Source organism: Brienomyrus brachyistius, unplaced genomic scaffold (genome assembly GCF_023856365.1).
Source record: "Brienomyrus brachyistius isolate T26 unplaced genomic scaffold, BBRACH_0.4 scaffold44, whole genome shotgun sequence".
Lineage (NCBI taxonomy): Eukaryota > Metazoa > Chordata > Actinopteri > Osteoglossiformes > Mormyridae > Brienomyrus > Brienomyrus brachyistius.
This window is the reverse complement of record NW_026042319.1, coordinates 1,518,021-1,541,371: the sequence shown is the minus strand read 5'-3', so window position 1 is coordinate 1,541,371 and position 23,351 is coordinate 1,518,021. Positions and strand designations below refer to the sequence as shown.

General features: G+C 42.4%; 2 protein-coding genes across 2 annotated transcripts; one reads left to right on the top strand and one right to left on the bottom strand.

The window, feature by feature from the left end:
* Positions 1–1,068: 1,068 nt before the first annotated feature.
* On the bottom strand, positions 1,069–6,472 carry LOC125722905 (gastrin-releasing peptide receptor-like). Its single transcript, XM_048999161.1, has 3 exons — positions 5,854–6,472; positions 4,879–5,230; positions 1,069–3,305 (listed from the first exon to the last, which is right to left on the bottom strand). The coding sequence occupies exons 1-3, from the start codon at positions 6,249–6,251 to the stop codon at positions 2,907–2,909; spliced, it is 1,149 nt and encodes a 382-aa protein (XP_048855118.1). The 5' UTR covers positions 6,252–6,472; the 3' UTR covers positions 1,069–2,906.
* Positions 6,473–16,477: 10,005 nt separating this feature from the next.
* LOC125722904 (lanC-like protein 3) lies at positions 16,478–22,497 on the top strand. The gene is made up of 5 exons (XM_048999160.1): positions 16,478–17,378; positions 18,047–18,170; positions 19,596–19,793; positions 19,958–20,165; positions 20,590–22,497. Exons 1-5 carry the CDS (start codon positions 16,845–16,847, stop codon positions 20,747–20,749), a joined length of 1,224 nt encoding a protein of 407 aa, XP_048855117.1. The 5' UTR covers positions 16,478–16,844; the 3' UTR covers positions 20,750–22,497.
* The last annotated feature ends 854 nt before the right edge of the window (positions 22,498–23,351 follow it).

Genomic DNA, 23,351 nt, shown 5'->3' with positions numbered 1-23,351 from the left:
TATATGTGGAAGTTATATGTGAATTTGACATGACAATAGAGAATATGGAGGAAGGGATTCGTTCAATAAAGAAGTAAAGAACTTAGGAGCAGTGCTGGGCATTTCAGGTCCAGAAACTACCGATCCAGACCAAGATTTTGTTTCTACCAACCAGTTCAGCATAAAGAGTCACAGTCACAGAGAACTCAGCTGGTCGGTGGAAACAAAATCTTGGTCTGGATTTGTGGCTTCTGGACCTGAAATGCCCGACATTGCTTTGGAGTTATTACAAAAATTCTTAGCACAGAGGAGGATCCTGAAATCCTTAAATGCTTTGTAGTATGAATAAAAATGAGGGATTACTGAGAACATTAAACAGAGACAAGACACTTTATTTACATCATTACAAAAGCCAAAGCTGAGGTCACCAACGAGACACAGAATGTACTTAAACACATTTCGCAGATTTCAGAGTGTTTAGAAACATATCAAACAGCTACTACTTGCTAACTTAACTGCATTATTCTTTTGTGAAATTAACATCTACAGTATGTTTCATGGAACTACAGATTTACATTGTCACACTAAAATATCAGCAGGACTTTTAGGAAAGAGATCAGATCAGCACTCGGATGGCAAGAGATGTTAGAAGTGGCCAAAATCATTTTGTACCAAAGACGCGCCCATCTGAGTGGAGAGCACAGCAGCGGCAGTAAAATCAGGCCCCTGAATGAGATTGATCTTCTTGCTCTCGAAGTGGCAGCCATTGCTATGGCAATAACTGCAAACAGCTGGTGTAGGAGGACACATTCCCTGTGTCTGTGGCACAGCGACGGCAGTGATTTATCGACACCTTGGAACGGTTATTTATAAAGAAAACAGCAGGCAATATGAAGTCATACACTTTTAAATTATCTGAGTAAAACACATGAAAGTATGGTGCAGGAACAAACGCAATATATATGGCCTTTTGCTTTTACATTTTAAATTTACAAACATAAATACTAACAAACTATGAATATTGTGTCCCTTCACAGCAATAACGCACACATCCCACTGCAGGCGTATTGATTTAAGGGTGGTGGGGGGGGGGGGGGGGTGGTGTTCCCTGAATGACTGATTGCACTGATCATTTGTGTGTGTCAGGTAGCTGCTGACAATTTCTAGGAAAAACGTCAGAGAAAGGAGGGGTGTCTATGAATGCATAAAGGTATCTATCCATCCATTTTTGGGAACTGCATACCGTATTCAGGGTTGCGGCGGGGACCAGAGCCTATCCCAGAAGCTATGGGCGCAAGACAATGTATAATGGTATTCGAATTTCAACCTTCGTGTCTTACTAAGTTCTGCTAAGTACTTGCCATCTTTATGAAACGATCATCATTTTGGCACCTGTTTTTCAAAGTACTGCTAACATTTCTCTTAGTATGATAACGTCCCATAAAATACAAACAAATGAATTAACTGGGATGCATTTTTTTGCACGGTACATGCAAACAAACGTAAACACGAATCAAAAAAATCTCGAAAAGCTGACATTTCTGAACGATCCCTATAAAAAATACGTCGTCTCATTGTGCAAAAGAAATGCTTGTCTGCCGTCCCCAGCCATTTGTTGTCACTCGAGGATCGCGTTAGTCTCCGGGTGACTGGACCCTCATGCGCTGGTTCCCAGTATCCATTACATCATTCACAAAGCCACAAACCGCCCCCCCTCCAAAGACTCAGGCAGCCTCCCCCTTCTCCATGACCATTCTCAGGCCCACCATGTCTTCCTGACAGCCTCCTGGTACGCTGCCGGAGGGTTTGGACAGCTAAACACAGCCTGGATTGGAAATGCAGCACTGCAGCCAGACCGGACCACGCAGTCGCAACACAGCAAGTGCGCAGAGGTCGCTAATCTGTTTTCCTACTCTCCTTTTATTGCTTATAAAAGTGTGCGTTACTGTGCATCTCAACACCAAGTGTGTATGTGTGTGTGCAGCTTAATGTTTTCATATGCATCGCCTCAGTGAGAGGGCAGCTAAATCATATTTGTACAACCCAGCACTGCAGTATGGCACCGGCTAATAAATGCCATATTAAAAGCCCAGTATCTGCTGTCCAAAAATAATCCTCTGTCTGAAGATTAATGTGTAGCCGGGACCCACAGCTGCTCTCTGGCTTACAATCAGCAAAGAAAGCAGAGCAGAGTCACCACGCTGAGTGCCAAGGCGGTTTATGAGGCCTGTTAATGAGCTACGCTCGGATTACATGTTCCTGAATGTAACTGGGACACTTCAGAAGCCAAATAGCTCGGCGTCTAAAAAGATTCCCCTCGCATCGCTGTACAGCACACTGCCTCTCGCCCCTGAGATCAATGGCGAATCAGTGATGTTCTTTCATCCATGATGAACTCTGCATATGCATACAATGCTGCAAATACATCTAGCACTAGGAAACTTTTCACAACATTGTTCACAAACATGAGTCACTGAAACATAACAAACTCGTAAAGTTTAGCTACACTTTAATCAATAGAGGTTTCGTGTCCCTTTGTGGAGGATGCAGGAGGCAGATCAAAGCTTCACGGTAGGATATACACAGGAGCACAGGTCAAACCTCACTATGACTTACATTTAATAACACGGCTCTGTCAATGAAATCAGAACATGCTATAAATGAACCCCCCCCCAACCACTTCACTAGCTGTCTGACCCATATTAGCTCCTAAATCTCATGTCCAGATCCTGTTTGTCTCTTCTTACTGAGGCTCTGGTGTTGGGTTGTGAAGCATAGAATAGCCCAGCTTAACAGGCTATGCTAAAACCTCACTGAAATCGAATCTGCTATCAGCCAGTCACAGTCCGACAATGCCTGTAGCCAGTCAGACGCTTTTCCCTCTGGGCACGGCCATAATGGCTCCTAACTCCTAAGCCTACGGGGAATCACCTTCTGCCAGGGTCAGCCTGGGCTTGGGGGCTGGCCTTGACGAAGCTGAAGCTGGCCAGAGACGGATTGGTGCTCTTGAGCGAGGTGATGCGCGTGTTGCTGCGGCCGACCATGCGGGGGCGCAGCGAGAGACCCGTCCGCCCGCAGCACAGTTGCTTGTTGAACTGCTTCTGGAAGCCACGGCTCAGCAGGTAGAGGGTGAACGGGTTGACGCAGGAGTTGGCGAAGGCCAGGAGGCGCGCACACACACTGGAGATGTAATGCGCCAGGGAGGTGTCCACCTCAGGGTAGCGGTAGGAGCGGTACAGGTAGATGGCGTGATTCGGAAGCCAGCACACTGCGAAGAGGCCCACGAACACCAAGACCACCTTGGCGAGTCTCTTGCGTGACTCGATCTGTGAGCAAAGACATGGGAGAGCATTATAAACACTGCCGGCGAAGAAAATTTCCCACATTTTAATCCTAAATCATATTCACTAGAGTGGATCTCATACTTGTCGCTAAAACATTCGTATTTTCCGGTTAAAAACACGCCATTTTAGAGACACATACTTTGTATTCCAGTGCTCTTCGATGTTCAACCATGTCCTGGCAAGAAAAACCCACAGAGTTTCACAGCTCATGTTGTACAATTCAGAGCTCAGAAAGGCATTTAATTGGATTCAGTCAAGATAATTAGTTGAATTAAGCGATTCAGAGGCTGGATGGAATCAAAGAGTTCAGCACTTAGTACTGCAGACCCACAGCTTTGGAGTTTCTGCAAAGTGGTCTGTCGTTGCCTTTATGTACGTCCCTATTCTGGGAGTGGAAGGTAAAGAAAATATTACACCAAAACTCACCAGAAGGACAGGCGTAACGTGTGAAGCTAAAAAAAGCTGCTTGTGGTTATTTTCATCAGGAATGTATCCACATCGCTCACCTGCCTGCATCCACATCGCTCACCTGCTTGTATCCACATCGCTCACCTGCCTGTATCCACAGCAATATCCACATCGCTCACCTGCCTGTATCCACAGCAATATCCACATTGCTCACCTGCCTGTATCCACATCGCTCACCTGCCCGTATCCACAGCAATATCCACATCACTCTCCTGCCTGTATCCACATCGCTCACCTGCCTGTATCCACGGCAATATCCACATCGCTCACCTGCCTGTATCCACAGCAATATCCACATTGCTCACCTGCCTGTATCCACATCGCTCACCTGCCCGTATCCACAGCAATATCCACATCACTCTCCTGCCTGTATCCACATCGCTCACCTGCCCATATCCACAGCGATATCCACATCGCTCACCTGCTTGGCCCCAAGGAAGGGTGAGGCCAGAGCATTCGGGTCAGGTGGAGGGGATGTGCAAAAGGTGGCGAACAACAGAACCGCTTCCCACACTCAGCACCATGCTAAGTAACATCTTCTTAGTGGGGTTGCTTTGCGGCTAGCCCCCAAAAATATAACAATGACAGCAAACTTATGCAGATGATTAAGAAGCTCCCCAACCCCCCCCCCAGCACAGTTTATCCTGCTGTATAGTAGAGGATATGCAGATAGAATATGCGTATTTTAAAACGTTCTCTCACCATCTCTCACCAGCCAATGAGAACCCTACTGCATGCAATACAACTGAGGAGCTCTACTGTGGTCTGCATAGTTGACATAAGATCTCTTGTTTAACAGATGCTTACAAGTGCAGCAACAACAACAAAAGTTACGCAACAACAACAAAAGAATAAGCCTTATGATTAAAATGCCAGAAATAAAAAAAGCACTAAAATCCATCCGTTCATTTTCTGAAACTGCTTAATCCCAACTGGGGTTGAGAAGGAGCACTAAAATGATTTTCTGAAATATCAGGACAGAAGCCAAGAAAGACCCCCACAAAGAGGAATGTACAGAACTTACTGCTAATCTATACTTTGGCTTTATAAAACACCATCCCAGCCCATTCCTACTGATGCAGCTCACCTGCTTTGCGATCTGGACGTTGCCTTCGACTGGCATGTTGCTCGCACTGCTTAACAGGCTCCTGGCAATGAAAATGTAATAGATAGAAATGATCATGAGTGGAATGATGTAGAACATGAGGAAGGAGGCCATGGAGTGGATCTTGGGGTGTAGGTCCCCCGTGTGGGGATAGGGGGCGCATGTCACAAAGGTGTCGTTGGTTTTGGAGATGTTAAAGGTGTGAAGATCAGAGAAGATGGCTTCGGGAATGGCAAGGGTCATAGAAAATATCCAGATGGACGCCGCTCGGATGCATATCTTTGCTGTGGCATTGGAGGTCTTCATGTCCAATGGTTTGACAATGGCTTTGTATCTGGAAACACAGGAAGTATGACACACCTGTAAATCAAAGTTTAATCTTTGTGCATCTGTGATCTACTGTGCATCCTTCCAGATGTGAGACAGGGTGGGGCTAATCTGTGTCTGTTATTACATAAAACGATTTTCTTAATTTTCCCTTGGGTATTAATTAAGTTAATAAATATCAGTTACTATATCTGTTAATTCTGTAAACCTTTGTGAAGTGCTGAATGAGCAAATATTGGAAAACACAAGTGAAGTACTGATCACATGTTTCGTCATTTATGAATCATGACGCATCTTTTATCTGGAGCAGCGACTATATTTGTTCATGACTGGTACTTCAGTAGTAACTGAATTATTACTGAGTATGTGTGCCCCGTTTTGCAAAGTGCTATCCGCAAAACACCTCAAAATGTAAGAGTTCTTTAGCTTCTTTTATACCCTCTCCCACCACATACTGCAGCTTTCCCCATTAGCTGTAGCACTTCTACGATCCCAGTTATTCATAGTAAACAAATGCGCTGGCTTCAATCCATCGGCCACCGGTTCTCGTCTTTACTTCTCATATCTTGAGAAATAACAGCCTAGCCTCTAACTAACATCCAAACAATGTATTCTCCATTCATTACTTACCTGTCTGCAGCCAGAGCCGTGAGCGTAAAGACAGAGACCCCGACGGAGGTGTACTGTATGAAGGGTAGGAGTTTGCAGCCCGCTCTCCCAAAGAGCCACTCGTCCGCCAGGTAGCGGCTGGCATCAACAGGCGCGCAGGTAACCAGCAGCAGCAGGTCGCCCAGCGCCAGGCTGGACAGGAAGAGGTTGGGGACGTTTCTCATGGACTTTACCGTCCAGAAAGTCTTGATCAGGGTTATGTTGCCGATGAGTCCGACGAGTATGACGAGTCCGTACACTGCAGCAATCGCCGTACCTGGATGCCACGTAAGATGTTCGCCGGACTTCGGAGATGATGTGTTCAGGACAGACCCGGTTTCTCCTTGTGGGGCAAAAACGAAAGTTTCCTCCAAAGACATTTTTATGCGCGGGGTGTTAAAGCTAAACAAATGAAAAGAAGTTGTTCATATTACCTATAACTTGATTGTGGTGTGATTTAATTGCTAATAAAGGTTTTCTCCATCCATTTCAAACACATGTTGCGCTTAGTCTTCTGCCGGCGGTTCACATTAGACGTCTCTCCCGTTTCCGTTAATTTTCCACGCCGGGATTGACCCGTTTGCTGCGGACAGCAGTAATAAGCCAGAGATCATACAGTGATCGGGTATATTAATCTGAGCTCCGAATGACCGCAGTGAGGCTGCGTCACTCGCATGTCACTCCCCCCCCACCTCAAACCCGGAGCAGACAGAGCAGTGAAGTTCTCTTTCCTCTTAGTAAATGAGATGTAAGGCCATCGATATCCAAACACCACTAACGGCGAATACGAGGTTTTTTTTTTCCTTTATGATTTATTTACTTTATTAACTTGAACATAACATCGTTATTAGCTCATTTAAATTGCACATATGCCAATGCACTACATTTTATTAACAAGAAAACAACCTAACCTTTAAAAACATTTGGAAAACGTTACTCTTGATCACTTTTTACCATTTATATCAAAAGAAATACGAACTGTTTTCGATATTTAAATCCCTTTAACTGGGAGAAATTGGAATGACCTTTCATTCACGTCCTTACTATAGTCGGCTGTTAATTTTATGCATTTTAATTCTATGAGAACAAAGTACTGGTATTCAAAGATATATGTATTTCAAAATGTGAAAAAGAAATTTTAAGACAAACTAATGCAGAAAAGGCGTTATATTCAAACTACGATGGCTTTCTGTTGCTTGCTTAGGTAGAATTTTAGCAAAGCATAATTTTTTTACAGAAACATTTTATTCTTCTTTTTCATTATCGCGTATTTCATGTCTCATTGGTTTTTAATGCAAGGTGAACGAACAGTCGGGATATTATAAAAACACACTATTCAATAGATAATTATACTCAAGATAATGTCCATTGAGCTGTCGTCATAGAGACATGTAAAGGAAGGGTGTGATGCTGAAGGTGCTTTGGTTGGTTGGAGGAAAAACCTTTCTTAGTGCTTTTAGTGATTTGAAAGTTAAGATGCCATTTAAGGTTTGTTTATCACTGAGGCATTAAAACTGAAGAGAGGGGACCACAACCCCAAAGCGTGCAGCCTACATGAAGACGAGTAGCGGTATAAATAATCATTATAATGTGGAAAACGTTCGAACAAATCCTGCACATCACAAAAGGAGACCTCAGCCTGACCTGGTCCCGCAGGTGGAATTGGACAAACACGCGGCTAACAGGAATACAATTACAGCGCAAAACATGTTGCGCCTGAACGGGGAAACAGCGATACAGCTTATTTATGTTGTCGTTACTCTGAAGATGCATGGGCAAACAATCACAATGATAACTTTTCCTGGAATGAGCACTGGTGGGGGTGATGTGTGTGTGTGTGTGTGTGCGTGTGTGAGCGGGTGTGTGTGTGTGTGTGTGTGTGTGTGTGCGTGTGTGTGTGTGAGCGGGTGTGTGTGTGTGTGTGTGTGTGTGTGTGTGTGTGTGTGTGTGTGTGTGTGTGTGTGTGTGTGTGCGAGCGAATTGCAGATGCATGTAGCCGGAGTGTTCAACGCCAAAGAAAACTCTGACATTTAGACGCCAGAGCCAGATTCTCAGACAGCAGGAGGCGGGGAGCCGCCAAGCAGTACTGGCATTTCAATAGCGGGCTGAGATCTGCACTTCCCAAGGCCCAGCTAAAGATTAGCAATCTGGGAGAGAAAACCAGTGTGGCAGCTTAAGCAACAAAATCCTCAGAAGTGTGCCCTGCGATGGGCTGGCAACCCATCCTGAATTGTTCCCTGCCTTACACCCGTACCTTCTGGCATAGGCTCTGGATCCCCCAAACCCTGAATAGGACAAGCGGGTACAGCATATGGATGGATGGATGGATGGCATTCCTTCTAATATTCTTATTGGCTAGAAGGAGGCAATCAGTGCTTAATGGTAAAATAGGGGGGGGGGGGGGTAGTTACATTCGAGGTCCTTTTCACCTTTGATACATGGGTACAGTAAGCTAATGTAATATTCTCAAGTGATAACAAGTATCCTCGGTTACATGTTTATAAGGCGACAAGTAATGAGTGGCTAAAGTGACCATAAAGGGGGAGTTAGGTGGGAAGGACGTCCCAGCATCCCTTTCTGTTCTCTTATACAAGATGCAAGAATAAGCGTTTTGCTGCAAGAAGAATCAAAATGCATCCGACAGTTTTTAGAGTAGGAGCTCGTCCTGTTCAAGCACTCGGTCGTTTTCAACTCAGCGCATTTTTTTTTGTTTTTTGTTTGGCTGTCGCTTTTATTCAAATCGCCCTGTAATTTTGGCTTCTCTATACGGCTGAACATTCTTGTCAGAATGACTGAGGTTAAGCAGATCACGCAAAGGAACACAGCAGGGCTGGAAATGACAGCCTACAGAGTCCCTGGTCCTTAAGTGCTGTCTGCTAGACCATAACAGGGAGAACACTCGGACCAGAATGGGAACCGTGACGCAGTCTGTGCGATGAGGAGCTATTATGTGCAAGATAAAGGATAATCACTCTCACGAAAAAGTTCAAAACACAACACACGGTGCTCACAGAAAATCTTGGGACGTTCTGCAAAAATGTTGCAAATTTCATTGTTTCCACAGACATCTTCCACAGAGACATTTTCTTTTTATTAAGTGTCATAACTTTTTTGACTGACTCATTCAGTTTTGTTCTCACCGTTTTGCTATTAATCGCATTTATTGTCACTGGCTCCCACGGGGACACTAAACACAAATATTTGGTATTTTGTGTTATTGCAAAGGTGTTACTAATTGCAAAGCACCCAATGCTGCTTGTCAATAAACATTTTAACTCAGATCAGCTCCTTTAGAACTATGAGTTGAATTTACCATTTGAATCAGCAAGTAATTGAAAGCCAATGACTGGATGATTATTACAGCTCAGCAATGTTATGCAGCAATGAAGTGAAATCAGCTGAGCACCTGACTCTCCTGAATGGCCAGGTTATCCCATCGATAGAATTTTCTTTCCTAATGGCATGAGCAAACACCCGGATGATGGTGCCAAGATTCACTGGGCTCAACTTGTCAAATAGTGGTTCGAGGAGCATGAGGAATCATTTTCACCCGTGAATTGGTCACCAAAGAGTCCTGACCTTAACCCCATCGAAAGTCTTTGAGATGTGCTGAAAATGATTTTACAGAGTGGTTCAACTCACCTGTCATCTATATAAGACCTTGATAAAAAATCAATGTAAATCTGGATGAAAAAAACTGTTGAGTTGTTGCATAACGACATAGAAACAATGCGTTTATAAATGTGGATCATAATCAAGACTAAATGCGGTCCAATGAAATACTAAAGTATGCCACTTTCTTATTTATTTTGGCCAGGTAGTGTATTTGCTGATAACGTAACGGGCCATTTCGCACATAACTGCAACTGTATTATCAGGACCCAGTTCAGAACTACTGAGACCACGTGCAGTGAAATTAGCGGAATTTTGTCCAGTTTTCCTAAGTCGTAGTAAGTGAATAAAACTTACTAAAATAATAATATTAAAATAAATTAACAAAATAATATTAGTTTCAAAGTGCAAAATGACGGTGCTAAACTGAAGAGACTCATGTTCCACGGAGCCACATTAATATGGGCTGTGTCCCAGTTCAGTAGCTACATCCTCGGTAGGACGCAGACTGTGTGCCGTTTGTTGGCCACATCCTTCGCAAAACCCACACAGTGAATCTTGGGATAGGTTGGGCTGCGAAGGATCTATCAGGTTGCGCTGAACTGGGAGACAGCCACGGACAAGCATTTCAGACTAATGGAAAACAGCTGGGCACAATCGGGGAGCACACGTGGTTGATCAGGGGGCGTGGCACACACGAGAACTGGACGAGCAGGTCATGACAACGGGGCTAATGGATTTAATTGTTAGGTTTCTCACGACCATGAAGGAATACTATTGGTCTCCATTTATTATTTTTAATATGGTCCTAATTTTAACACAAGATAAAAGTATTTTTATATAAAGGGTACCGTACCATCTTACATCTCGGTTGCAAAAAATATTAATAGACTGTAAATATTCGACATACCACCCAGGCTCAGTCGTCAATCTAGTGTCATTGCCCCCTCAGGAACTTCCGTTGTGCTGTGAGTGTATTTGCATCGAGTTTTTGTTTTGCCTGTGTTTTCGGAGTTTATAAGTGTTTTCTGCACTTAGCCACCGTACAGATACAATTTGAGGAGGGGTATTTTTTTTCAGTTACAGCAGGGAATACAGTGCAATTAAGCAATGTCTTGGAGAAGCACTCTGGCACTCAAAGTGACAATAAAACTGCAAAGTTAATGTCATGGAAAATTATCTGCTGGCATTTATGGCGGAAATGGGTGAACTTTAGTGACACTGATAATAAATGTTAAATGTGAGTCGGTAGAGTTCGATCACATAAGCGAGTTCAAAGAGGTACATTCATAATACAAAAAGCCAGCAAAAGCGTCGGTGTACCCGGAACAGGGCGTGCTTTTTACCGACTAAATGGAGAAAATAGACTTTAACTGTTAACTAAAAAGTATGCATGGTCATTTGTACATATTTCCAGAAATGCATGATTTCGGGCTGTTTGCAGTTTTGAGTTTAAAAATCACGAATTTGAAGTTCAGGATGAGTTACTGGGAAGATCTTTAATATTTTAATAGTTTTAATTTATGTATTAATTCATATTGTGATGAACGTGATGACGTAGACGTTGCGTGAGAGAGAGAAAAAAAATGGAAGATGGAAAAGAAGCCGCGTGTGTACGGTACTCTGGGTGATAAAACCGATCCCGCTGATGGTTCCCTGAAACTGTGTCCGTCCTTTTATCTATATAATACGGATACCTCCGTGACGACCCTGCCGGGTTGTGTGTGACGGTCTTCACTGAGCAGGATAAGTTCTTTACAATATACTTCGGATATCGCAACATTCTGTATTTACGACAGATTTCTCCTTGCAATGCATGACGACGTTGAGAACTAACAAGATTCATGAATTCTTAATTTCGGGCCCTAATTGTTGGAGGTTTAAAGGTACTGTCAGGACTAGGCGTGAGCACGGAACAAGGAAACATGAACTGGAGTCGCAGGATCAGGGAACGAGGAGTTTATTAGGAATCAATCCTTCCAAGGGAACAGGAAATACGTATCATCAATGACTAGATTGGGGAAATATACTCGAACGGGGACTGAAATACACAGAACTAATGGCAGGAAACAAGGAACAGCTGGTAAAGGTAGGGATTCCACACGAGTTTGAGGGGGCGTGGCATATGGGAGGATCGGACGACCCGGGCGTGACAGATACGCTTGTATATAAATGAAAACAGTAATTTATACAAAACTTCTATTTTACTAAAAGTCTCATTAAATAATGACCACAATGCCAGAAGTACAGACGTTACTATGACAGCTTGATCATTTTTCCTTAATGTCATCCAAGTTAATGTAGCCATTGTTTGAAAAGAATAGCTGTAGATCTTTTCTGCAGTCGTACTTTGATAATGGTTTTGAAAAGGTTGTTTTTTTACCAGTAATTTTACCAGAATTATTCCTAATACGTCCATGGGAAGACAAAATGTCATGCCGTATTGTATTTCCTAACAGAATGCGCGCACGATGACTGGCTGGAAATGTGTGGGGATATGAAACACAATTCAATAGACAGAACAAAAGCTCACAAGCACAAACCTGTCATTACTGGCTACGAGGAAATCGCATGCACAATTTCCAGGAGGAACACCACCGCCTCCTACCTGATTGCCCCTAAGAACCCCAAATTGGTTTAAACACTTGGATGCGAGGCACTGGCTCACACATCACCTGTAACTCATCAGTACGGAGATGATGCAATGTTGCACTACTGACATATGATTGGCTGATTAGATATTTGCTTCAATAAGCGGTTGAACAGGTGTACCTAATAAAGTGGCCAGTGACTGTATGATATATTTGGCAATGCACATGAACCGTACACCTAATTTAAAGTTCAACTTCTTTCCTTAAGTTCATTAACATTTTCCCTGCTGCTTTTAGTTTGCTTCATTAAATAAATTAAATATAGTGTTTCTTTTTGCGCGTGGACATGATGTAATGCACGTTTATGAGACCAGAACCACCGTGTTTGATACTATATTTGTGTACAGTAGGTGGTGCGACTTTTTGCTAAACAAAAGTGGTAATACGACGGATGGATGGGTGATGGGGAAAAATATGACTGATGGTGATGTTACAACTGGACATGACAAAGGAAAGAGGGACGATCCACAAAAAAAGACTTTATTAGACTCAAAAAGAACGTGAAGGGGAAACCAGAAAATAATGGGAAAGTAAAACAAGGACAACTGAACATAATACAACCAGAGAGCAAACACACAAAGGGAACCAAGAGAACACAAAACAACAAATATTAAATAAATCAAACCCACAACCAAAAGGAAAGTCTGGGTCATGGCAGATTAATCCACACGGTGGCGCCAGGGAGGAGGGAAACACCCCAGGGAGTGAGGGGCTACAGGACAGAGGGGGGAATAGGATGATCAGTGACACCTGTTGGTCAAATAGGGACAAGACTCATGAGACAGGGACATACGGACACTAGTCCCGACAGTTAATCTTTATTTGAACCACATTGCTTCTTTTCCGTATAACACCATTATTGCACTTTCTGGTGATCCGACCAATTATCCCACCGGAGCAAACTCCAGGATACATTAATAGAAACCATTCAATCTTCAGCCTACCCTGTTATTTGTCAAGATCTTAACTCAGCAGGCACACATTTCCAGTGGAGCTGTATTCTGTATACCGCAGAACGCTGCTTTCCAACTTGATACTTTGCAAGAAATGTAGTGTACATGTATTAAAATACAAGGGCAACCTATAATCATTTGTCGGTTTCTGTGACATCTCATTCTGATTCTGCTTTTTGGAACCAGGCATCTGAGAGCGCAGTGATGGGATTATATAATAATCTAGATCAATGTTTCCCAGTCCGATCCTACCGGGTGCTGGGAGGGAGCAAAAACGTGGACTGCTGTGAGTCCCCGAAGACCGGATTGGGAAACCCTGATCTAATTTATGCAAATACATTTAAAATTAGAGTACGAACTGTGCAAAGCCGTCACGCCCCGCAGTTCGCTGAGTACCTTCGCTTATCCTGCCCTCCTTCGTCCCTGCATGCAGCCCTTGTACTTACTCTGTGTATCTCCCCCCCCCCGGTCATCGTACCTGTGTATGACTGATCTTCCCGGCTTTCGACCCTCCTGGAACCATGACCCCGACTGTCGTCTCTGCCTGCAGACTTCATTTCTGGTTGCCTGATTACCGCGATAAACCCGATTTCCCCGATTTCTGTTTCTTTAAAACAGTTAAAATACGATATAAAGATTTACAATATCACAACGGTATTTAAGCTCTCACGTTAAACAGTTAGGAAAGCAGGTCAATGGAAATAATTTAACTTCCAGAAAAATAAATTAAAGAAAGAGCGAAAAACCTTTGCGTAAACTGTCTGTTAATCCAATTTACTTGACTTGTTTAAGAGCGTTTTTATGGATACCTGCCAATTTCAAATCGCGCCTGAATGCTTTGCACAAAATATACTACTTTCATAATCATTTAAAACTGCTCCAGGTTACAACGTCTAAATTAATTAAAATGCAAACTAGATCAATGCACTTCATACCTAAAATGACTTTTTAAATTAGCTCCACACGGTAAAGCACAGCACAGTCTGAGATTAGCCTGGAGCTGAAAGAATTGACATTTGATTTATCTGCCGTAAATGCTTTTGCGGACAGTAATCGGGGTATCAATCTCACGCCTATCTCTCTCTTACCTCCATATGTCTCACTACCCCCCAACAGGCTGCTGGCGGACTGAATCTCTAATTCGACCCACTGACGCAGAAGAGCCCCCTCACCAGTCTAACGCTGCCAGACTAAGTCGTTCTGCGATCACATTCTTCCTAAAGTGGACGGTAATGGTGACTCTGCTATATAATACATCAATGTGGTCAAGGGCATCCGGCTTCAAATTGAAACTGATTTTGATAACGAAGACCCAAGGAGCTTATAGGTCTAATGACAGTTCAGGCGGTGACGGTCATGATCAATATCGCAATAACTATATAGCTAACAGAATTTTAGAAACTATATTATTAATCTTTATTCCGAGAGACAATTCTAGATTACACCGACAGTTGTACTATGTATACACTGTGTACCGCCTCAGATATCATTACGGTCCCTCATTTGTTCACAAGCACATCACATCACAACCCTGTAATATCATATTACTCAGGCACGGCCATGTTAACTTGAGCAAAATGTATGCAACTCAGTACAATGACGTATCGGCAGTAGAAGTGCAACGTGATGTCCTACCAAATAGTGTAAGGGAAAACAACTAACAGCAACAACTGTTAGTTTGAGGTGTGGCTTTAAAATAAATCTGAGTTTATAATTTATTTTGAACGTCTTTAATTTAATTTCTACTAAGTAGCAGTTCTTTCAGGACCATGGATAGCATCCGACTCGCTAGACGAGCAAAAGGCAAAAGTTACTGGGCTGCAGTTGTGTGTATAACATCTTCATGCTGCAGTGCTGCTCTTGTTCACAATTTTTAATACTTTCTGTTCTTGAACCGTGACATGTAACATTTCTTTCTGAAATCAAGCGGACTGTAACCAACCGGAATCATAAATTAAAACGTTTGAGAATCAATAAGGATGAATCGAACAGCATTTAATTTTGAGTTCACAGCAAAATTACATGTCATTTGTCATTTTTTACTGACAATTCTGTCCGGCACTATTATAGGATATTCAATTATTCGTGACTTGCGTTATGAAAATAGCTTCGCTCTATTGTTGTTAAGCTTCAATGTGGCGATTCAATCTCGAGTTTCTATGTTAGGATTTTTGGTATGGAATAGCAGTCTGAAATATGACACTATATAGTGCATGACCAACGGATTTGTTCCACAGTTACACACGACCGTAATAGAATGATTTATTCCATCCTCCGTTTCTGTGCAGTTTGCCTCTGTCATCGCACTTATTGTGTGATATGCGGAGACCAATGACCGTCAGCGGAAGGTCCGTACTAACCAGTCAAGATCAAACAGACAGACAGACAGACAGACAGACAGACAGACAGACAGACAGACACTTTATTATTCCCCGAAGGAAAATTCCGACGTTAAGCAGCAAATAGAAAGACAAAGGGAAAAAAACAAGGTCCTATTACTTAAACATATTAGATCAATTTTAATTTTAAAAAATTAAGCCTTACTATGTACAAGAAATAAATTCATATATGTTAAAAAGGCAATGTGAAAACAGTATAGTACAGTAATTAGTAACGACAAATGCAAAATGGATGTACACTAAAGTGCCGAACATGCAGCACAAAGTGACTGTGTAATGATCAAGCAATAAATAAACGGATAATTAAACCAAACAAACAGATAGACAGATGGATAAAAGAAGGGAGTGTGGCTGGTATGCCCTGAAGATCGCCGGAATGAGGCACCTGCATGCGTTGCTTGATTGCTTGACCTTCAGAGCACGTAGCCTGCATGTCACTGAAGGCACCCGCTTGTGCCACAAAGTAGCGCCGCCCCCCGGAAAAAGAACGCATGACATGCAGTGTCACTTGCGGTATCTTTTCATATTTAATCGCATTGACTTTTCCCTGCATCTGCTTTTCTCGCCTTTATTTTCACGTATACTCGTTAATTTATCATTGCAGATCTCGATTTTCTGTTTCTGCCTCCGTTTCTTGTTTTTGTACATTTGTCTTGATTTTATGCTTAATTGCATACTTGATGCCACCACCTGCATGAAAATCTTGTCCTTCGCGAGTAAAATGATTCTGATTCAGAAATTATTTCAAGTAACAGTTGTTCACTTCTATGCACATGTCTCCATCTGCTGGATCTCGTGGCGTGGTCATCATTTTTTAATTCTTCAAATTAATCTGCCTTATTGTGAACTCTAATTTCTGAGTGAATTAATGATCAACTAATGAACATCTTGACTGTTATATTCACCACTAAACAAGTCGCGTATTAAATAGGCTCGATAATTAAATGTAATTCAATAGTGAGAAGTTTAAATTATTTAATTTGATATATTTGCTAAATATAGGCCAAAATATGCATAAACATACGGGGTATATCTGTAAATGACTGTATTTTATACAGCAGTAGGTTATTATGGTTTTCTTACTGAATGTTGTGGGGAATACAAATCCCACAAATCACTGTTATCGATGTGATACCATTTCCGGTCTCTTCTGAAGCACCAGTCGTAATATACTGGTTGACAAAAAAAATGAATCGGTCCTTCGCTTTACCTCGTCAGTCGTGGTCGGGAAATTAAAGTTTTGATTTTACTAACTTTATTTCGGCGTTTATTGGACTACATTGAATACGCCACTAAGACCAACAAAACTGGGTTTCTACTCTGACTTTGCAGTCTCTGTTAATTCACTTTAATTAGTGATGGAAAACAAGCGTTGCTTTGAGAACCGCTATGCCGATTATACTGGAGCTTTGCTCTCGGGACAGGGTAACGAAGCGATAGTGCCTGTTGTCATCGCAAGTATAGAGAAGATCATGAAGAAGGTACCACTTGACTCAAGTGAATGCGACGGCGGTTTATATGATGGTCCAGCCGGTGTGGCATACATGCTGTACTATGTCTCAGAATGCCCTTTATTTTCTAAGCAAAGAGACACGTACCTGAAAAACGCGAAACAGATCATTGACGTGTCGGTGAAGTATGTGGATAGGGAGCAGGACACAAACATGCGCGCTGCGTTCCTGCTCGGCGGAGCCGGGATCTACGCCGTGGCTGCCATGGTCTACAAAGCCATGGGCTTGTCGGACTTCGTCAAGCCCCTGACAAAATTTCGAAACCTATGGGAGGTGTGTGCGCCCATCAGTTTCCTCGAGTGCGGCTCGGACGAGCTGTTCGTGGGGAGAGCAGGATACCTGTGCGCCGCTCTAGTGCTGAAACAGAGGCTTGGCATAGAGGTAAGATGCTGACTGGCAACGCCGGCGACAGAGGACGGGTGATTGCAAGCCGTGCCTAAAACACTTCATTTTTGGGTGTGGTTAAAAGATTGCACGTTGCTTTCACAATCTACCTTCAAACCCTCGTACGTCACGTTGTTGCAGTACCGCTAACAGGGGGCGCACGCGCCACTTTAAGCAATGCGCGTGACGGGTGGCCGGTGTGTGCGTTGGTGCGTGTGTTGTTATTAAAATTGCGTGTATTCCCAAAAAGAGTTTGCGACCAACCAATACCCAAATACATATATGTATTCCATTGGAAATGAACACGAGATTCCCCTTTTGACTGACTTTAGCAGCTCTGAATGTAGAGACACAAAAGCTATCCGAAAACGCGCAGTTCCCATGACAACTGCTCCAAACGATATATATTTCATTATTTGCAGCTGGTCATGGCAAACGCGCATCCATCCAAGCGCGTTATGCTTGCGTGCGTGTTGCTCTCCTATGCTAATTTAATGTATTGCTGCAGTCGCACACTAAATACACACGATTGTCGAATAATATTAAAGCTATTCCAAGAGGAAGGGCGGAGATGTGATAAATCTGTTTTGAAATGTTTGTGACAGACAATTGTCTCGCCAGATTATACATGCCTTAATTTTCTTTTGTGTATTACTTTCTTACAGATACTAAGTCCAGAACAAATAAAAGCTATCTGCCATGCTATTATCGACTCTGGTAAGCAGTACGCAAGAAAGAAGAGGAAACCATTTCCTCTCATGTATTCATATTATGGAACTGAATATTTGGGTAAGAACTGTCGCGTTGACATGATCGAAACTGAAATAGATATATATTGTATATATATATATATATATATATATATATATATATATATATATATATATATATATATATATACTGAATGTTTTTTGACTGTCACCTTTTTTTAGTAATAACTGCTGTCTCCTTTGGCACTGCCAATTACATGAACATTTATGCAAAACGATTTGAGCTGCAAAATTTCGGAAAAGTGACCAAAGGCGCGTGTTCTTGCTCACGCGCCTGTCCCCTGCGGAGCTCCTTGTATGTCCTCATACTGAAGCTAATCTTACTCTTCCTTGATAGCACCAGATGACGAAGTCCTTCAGACTTGAAGATTTAACTTTCACACCAACATAAAGGTCATAGTAAGCAAAGCGATTGCGGCAATGTTTGCATGAAGGCAGCAACATTATGTACCCGACTGAGACTGAAAGAGGTTGCTCGATTAAGTTTTGGCAAAACCAAAATAAATGAATAAAAAAGCTTAAACACTGCATCACATGAACATTAACTGCATGTCATTCACCTAAATCTACTCGCCCAAACCATTTTCGCACGCAGCCCATGCACCGCATTTAACTAATCCCTGAAAAGATCGGTCTAAAGCGAGCCGTTTGCTGCACAGGAGTGAAAAGCAACGCATCAGCATAATCTGATACAGCCGAGATGGTACCCGGCTGAGCCAACAATCAAACTTTACGCGATCGGAGGCGGCTCGGCCCTCTTTGCGAACAGTTCGGCCGCTAACTGAGAAGACTTTTACCAGATCAGACTCAAGGATATTCGTGTTTATTGCACAGGTGTCTGCATGCTTTTTCTCTCACCTCGAAAATGGCACCGGCCATATGACATATGATGGGGATGGTTGGTACAAGTCTCTGCTCTCCGTGGAAATTGGCATGTTTTACTTGAATGTCTGGGAATCAGATGTGCTAAGTATTAGTTTAACAACGGTTTACCAAAGAAAATTGACCAGATACTTTCAGAATTTTAATTATCAACTTGTGCCATTTTTCTTATAATCAAACAACTGTGTAATAATGAGATAATCCATAAAATACCCTTAGCTTATCTGATCCGGTATACTTTCTAATGGAATGTTGTGGAGTAAAAAAGTAAATGTGGAATTATTTTTGTGAAATTGCTGCATCTTATACCAGGCCCCTTGTCCACAAAATGTTTATTATATATCTAAAGCTATATGCGAATGATTTAATCAACATAGAAAAAAAAATCAGTTCAAAGCAGGTGTGTATATTACCAGTGTTTTGAAAGCACAAGAAACATTTTGTGAATGCTGAATTTTAAGGGGCACGGTTGCATTTTGTGCCCTCTCTAGTCACTGCGTGCGTGTGTGTGTGTCTGTGTGTGCCCGTCTGTGCCCTTGTGCATACTTGTGCCCCTCTGTAGGTGCTGCCCACGGCCTCTCCTCCATCCTGCAGATGCTGCTGTCTTACCAGGAAGTGTTGTCGTCGGGGGAGAAGGAGCTGGTGTGGCAGAGCGTGGACTTCCTGATGAATCAGGAGCAGAGCTGCAACTGGCCAGCCGAGCTGGGCGCCATAATCCAGCGGGAGAATGAGCTGGTACACTGGTGCCACGGAGCCCCGGGTGAGAGTCCCACTGTCCTTTGCAGTATTCAGGCTCAGACGCGGGTAAAGGCTTGGGCTGCTGCTTCAAATCCCAACAAGGGCCCTTTGTTTGCCGCGTTTAACCCACATTTCTTCAGTGCCGTATGTGTGGCCGTTCTGTATTCTCCCCTCCCTTCTTTCCAGGCGTCGCCTACCTATTCGCCAAGGCCTATCTGATCAACAAGAGGCCACAGTACTTGGACACTTGCATCCGAAGTGGCGAGCTAGTGTGGCAGAAGGGTCTGCTGAAAAAGGGCCCTGGGATCTGTCACGGCGTCGCTGGGAGTGCCTACGTCTTTCTGCTCCTCTACCGGCTCACGGGAAACTCCAAATACATTTACCGCGCGCAGAGGCAAGGCACAGCTGACTTCCTGCAGTGCTAGGAAGGCTGGGTGTTCCTTAATACACGTACTTGACCGTAATTGTGTTCTCATGTACTCGTTTTACACCATATTCCACTGTTCTAATACTCAAGAACAGAGGAACAGATGACAGTAAAAATCCCCAGATGTCATTTTTGCCTCGCATCAAAATTCAAGGATACATCAGTAGCATCCTCGCCAAATGAGACCAATCCATGATTCATTCTTGGGGGGAAAGTTAGCAAGACCGGTCTTGCCAGGACCACAAGTATAACCTTTGCGTTCTTGGTATTGAGGAACACCCTCTGAGTAGTTCTTGACTGTTCTTTACTGTTTTAATCTGCTTGAATTGTGAACAATACTCTGACTCTCAGATCTCCCTGACCGAATGCTTCCCCATCCTTCTTGCCGCAGGTTTGCAGAGTTCCTGTTCAGTGATGAGTTCAAGATCGGCTCCAGTTCCATGAATCGCATTTACAGTCTTTTCGAGGGTCTCTCTGGTACGGTCTGTTTCCTCGTGGATGTCCTCCACCCTGACAAATCAGAGTTCCCTCTCTTCAGCGTCTTCGTCTAGATCGCGGCGGGAGTGATCAGGAGATGTGAACCGTCGTGTTGAGCTTAAGTCAATGTTAGAGAACTGCCGACTTTTTAGAGCTGTTTCACTGTCTTAGTGGCTGTAGTTGCTTGACGTTGCCACAGTAAGAAACATAATGAGGGTGTTTTGAAGCAACTGTGATTTTATAAAAATGTTTTTCCAGTCTTAGCGCTTAGGCTGTGTACATGGACCTGCTTAGCAGCATCTCCAGTTACCTTCAAGTGCCCAACAGCAGAGGGCGCTTTGGGAAATAAGAGCAGCTGCTCTCCATTATGTAGCTCAGTGCTATTTGGCTACGACCCTCCGAATGCATTTAAATTGGCTTCCTATGCAGCATGGGGCAGTTTTGGAAAATTACAGAATTTGATTTTGATATTTAAGTCTGGATAAGTATGGGAAAAGGTAAGGAAGTATGCAAATATTTTGGTGACTGTTGCAATGAATTGTTCCAGACTGTCAGAAAAAAAGAGTACTAATGCCATCGGAGGGTAAAGAGAGAGAATCCTTTGTGAGGACACTGAACTACTAACCTGCCGGTGCCAGGTGTCAACTCCCCCCCCCCCCCCCATACAGTCTGGAAAAGTATGCCATATAAAAATGGCAAATGTGTAGGAACCCTGTTTAATATAACACCTAATTATCACAAGGTACACCTTGCCCACAGTGTCTTGAAGACCCCAAATGAACTGTGACAGACTCACGTTTTGGACTGACTCACAGTGAATCCTGTGCTGACCCTCCAAGACCCCCAAGCTGTGAAATAAGACATTAATGCACCGTTGATGCGACCAAAAGAATGGAAGAGGTAGTGTTGGTACACGTCCGTGAGTCTTCTCCAAGTGTGTCACTGCAGATAATGTTTATGCAGCTATCCTGGATAGTGCAGTAAGTGGGCCTGGATCAAGAAGCCAGATTTGCTGGTTAACTAGATAACTTACTGCATTTATGGTAGCCCAGTTTAAATGGACTTTATCTTTGTGTACTAACACAGAACCCAGGCCCATAAATCCAGCATATCCTGCCAACCCTAAAATTCAGCTTTGTGATACGAGCTCAGTGTCTTTTTAAAAAGGGTTTTGGTATTACTTAAATAGCCGCAGGGTCATTTTTCAGATAAAATTCACATTATAAAATATTTGTATGCAGTTAGGTTTTCAGTTTAAGTAGAGCTACAGGGTTACATAAAGCAATTTCTATCTATTAGGCAGAATGCTTTATAACAGGCCACAATGATTTTTAAATATTGTGTTCTACAATTCACAAATATATATTTAAATTATTTGTTATTAGTTTATTTACTGAGGTGTTCGTATCATATAGTTATGTTGTATTTACTGTAATTCCTGCTAGTTGCCTTTGGAATTGCCGAAAGACCGATTAAATTTAGAATAATAGCATTTACGAGATATACGTAATACGCATAAATTATGTGACGTCTCTAACCTTCTAAGTCCATTTAGTTGTCATTTGAAATTTGTGCTGAAACTTCATTATGCCGTTGTTACATTATTTTATATTAAGTTGTAAATATTTAGATGGATTATTTATTTAGTAGAAAACTGTTACATCTGGTTTATACCTAGATTGCAATTAGATTTTGGCGTGTTATAATGATACTTTAGATTTAGTGGCTATTTAATATGTGGATCTTGGATTAATAAAGTGTTGGATTCTCATCAATGTGTCTGTAAAAATGATGATGTCTGCATATAAAGTCCAAAGCGCGATTTGCAGTTATTATTGTTGTTAATAATAATAAATATAAAAAACAGCAATCCATAGCAGTACATGCTTTCCCAGCTAACATTTAATGTTGGCCCAACGTTGGTAGAACGTCGGACATAACGTCGGCCCAACGTCAATAGCACATGGGGTTTACGTCAACTCAACGTCTGCAGCGAACGTCAAATGCACGTTGTCCCAACGTGCAGTAGACCAAGTACTGATAAGCAAATGTGTGGAATTCCCTGGGGCCAACGTAAAACCAACGTCCCACGGACATTATGGGGACCATGTGCCAACCTACTTTCAATGTCTGGGTTACGTCAACTCAACGTCTGCAGCTAATGTAAAATGCACATTGTGCCAATGCTCAGTAAACTAAATATAATGAAGAAGAAAATGATCAAGATTATCTAAAAAGGGAACAAAAAGACACACATTCTCAAATTTTCCTAATTAAATTTATTATATTGTCTTGAAATAAATTTTACAAGGGATATGAAATATTAAAATCCCCATAAAATCTAACTTTTTACATGTACAAAGTTCCGAGGTACCAAGTAAAACTGACATCAAGAAATACACAGCATCTTGAACATCAGGCATTACCCAGGATGACATCAACAACCCAAATACATGTAATAAAGAATGTTTGAGGTCACAACTTGTTGCCTATAATTTATTTCAGGTAATCCTTAACATTGCAGTTGTTATGATAACAGCTATGTTAACAGGACATTGATAAATAATTCAACTCAGCAGTAACAATGAAAAATGAACATCATTAAATTGCATCACAAATAATAAAATCACCTTGAATTTTAAAACATTTGTACCCAATTATGTTAATTTTCTTGTA

Coding starts and splice junctions, on each gene's coding strand:
- LOC125722905 (XM_048999161.1), bottom strand. CDS start 6,251: ATGTCTTTGGAGGAAACTTTCGTTTTTGCCCCACAAGGAGAAACCGGG. Junction 5,231..5,853: donor ACGGCTCTGGCTGCAGACAG/GTAAGTAATGAA, acceptor CTGTGTTTCCAG/ATACAAAGCCATTGTCAAAC. Junction 3,306..4,878: donor ACGTCCAGATCGCAAAGCAG/GTGAGCTGCATC, acceptor CTTTGCTCACAG/ATCGAGTCACGCAAGAGACT.
- LOC125722904 (XM_048999160.1), top strand. CDS start 16,845: ATGGAAAACAAGCGTTGCTTTGAGAACCGCTATGCCGATTATACTGGA. Junction 18,171..19,595: donor TTATGGAACTGAATATTTGG/GTAAGAACTGTC, acceptor GCCCCTCTGTAG/GTGCTGCCCACGGCCTCTCC. Junction 20,166..20,589: donor TACATTTACCGCGCGCAGAG/GCAAGGCACAGC, acceptor TTCTTGCCGCAG/GTTTGCAGAGTTCCTGTTCA.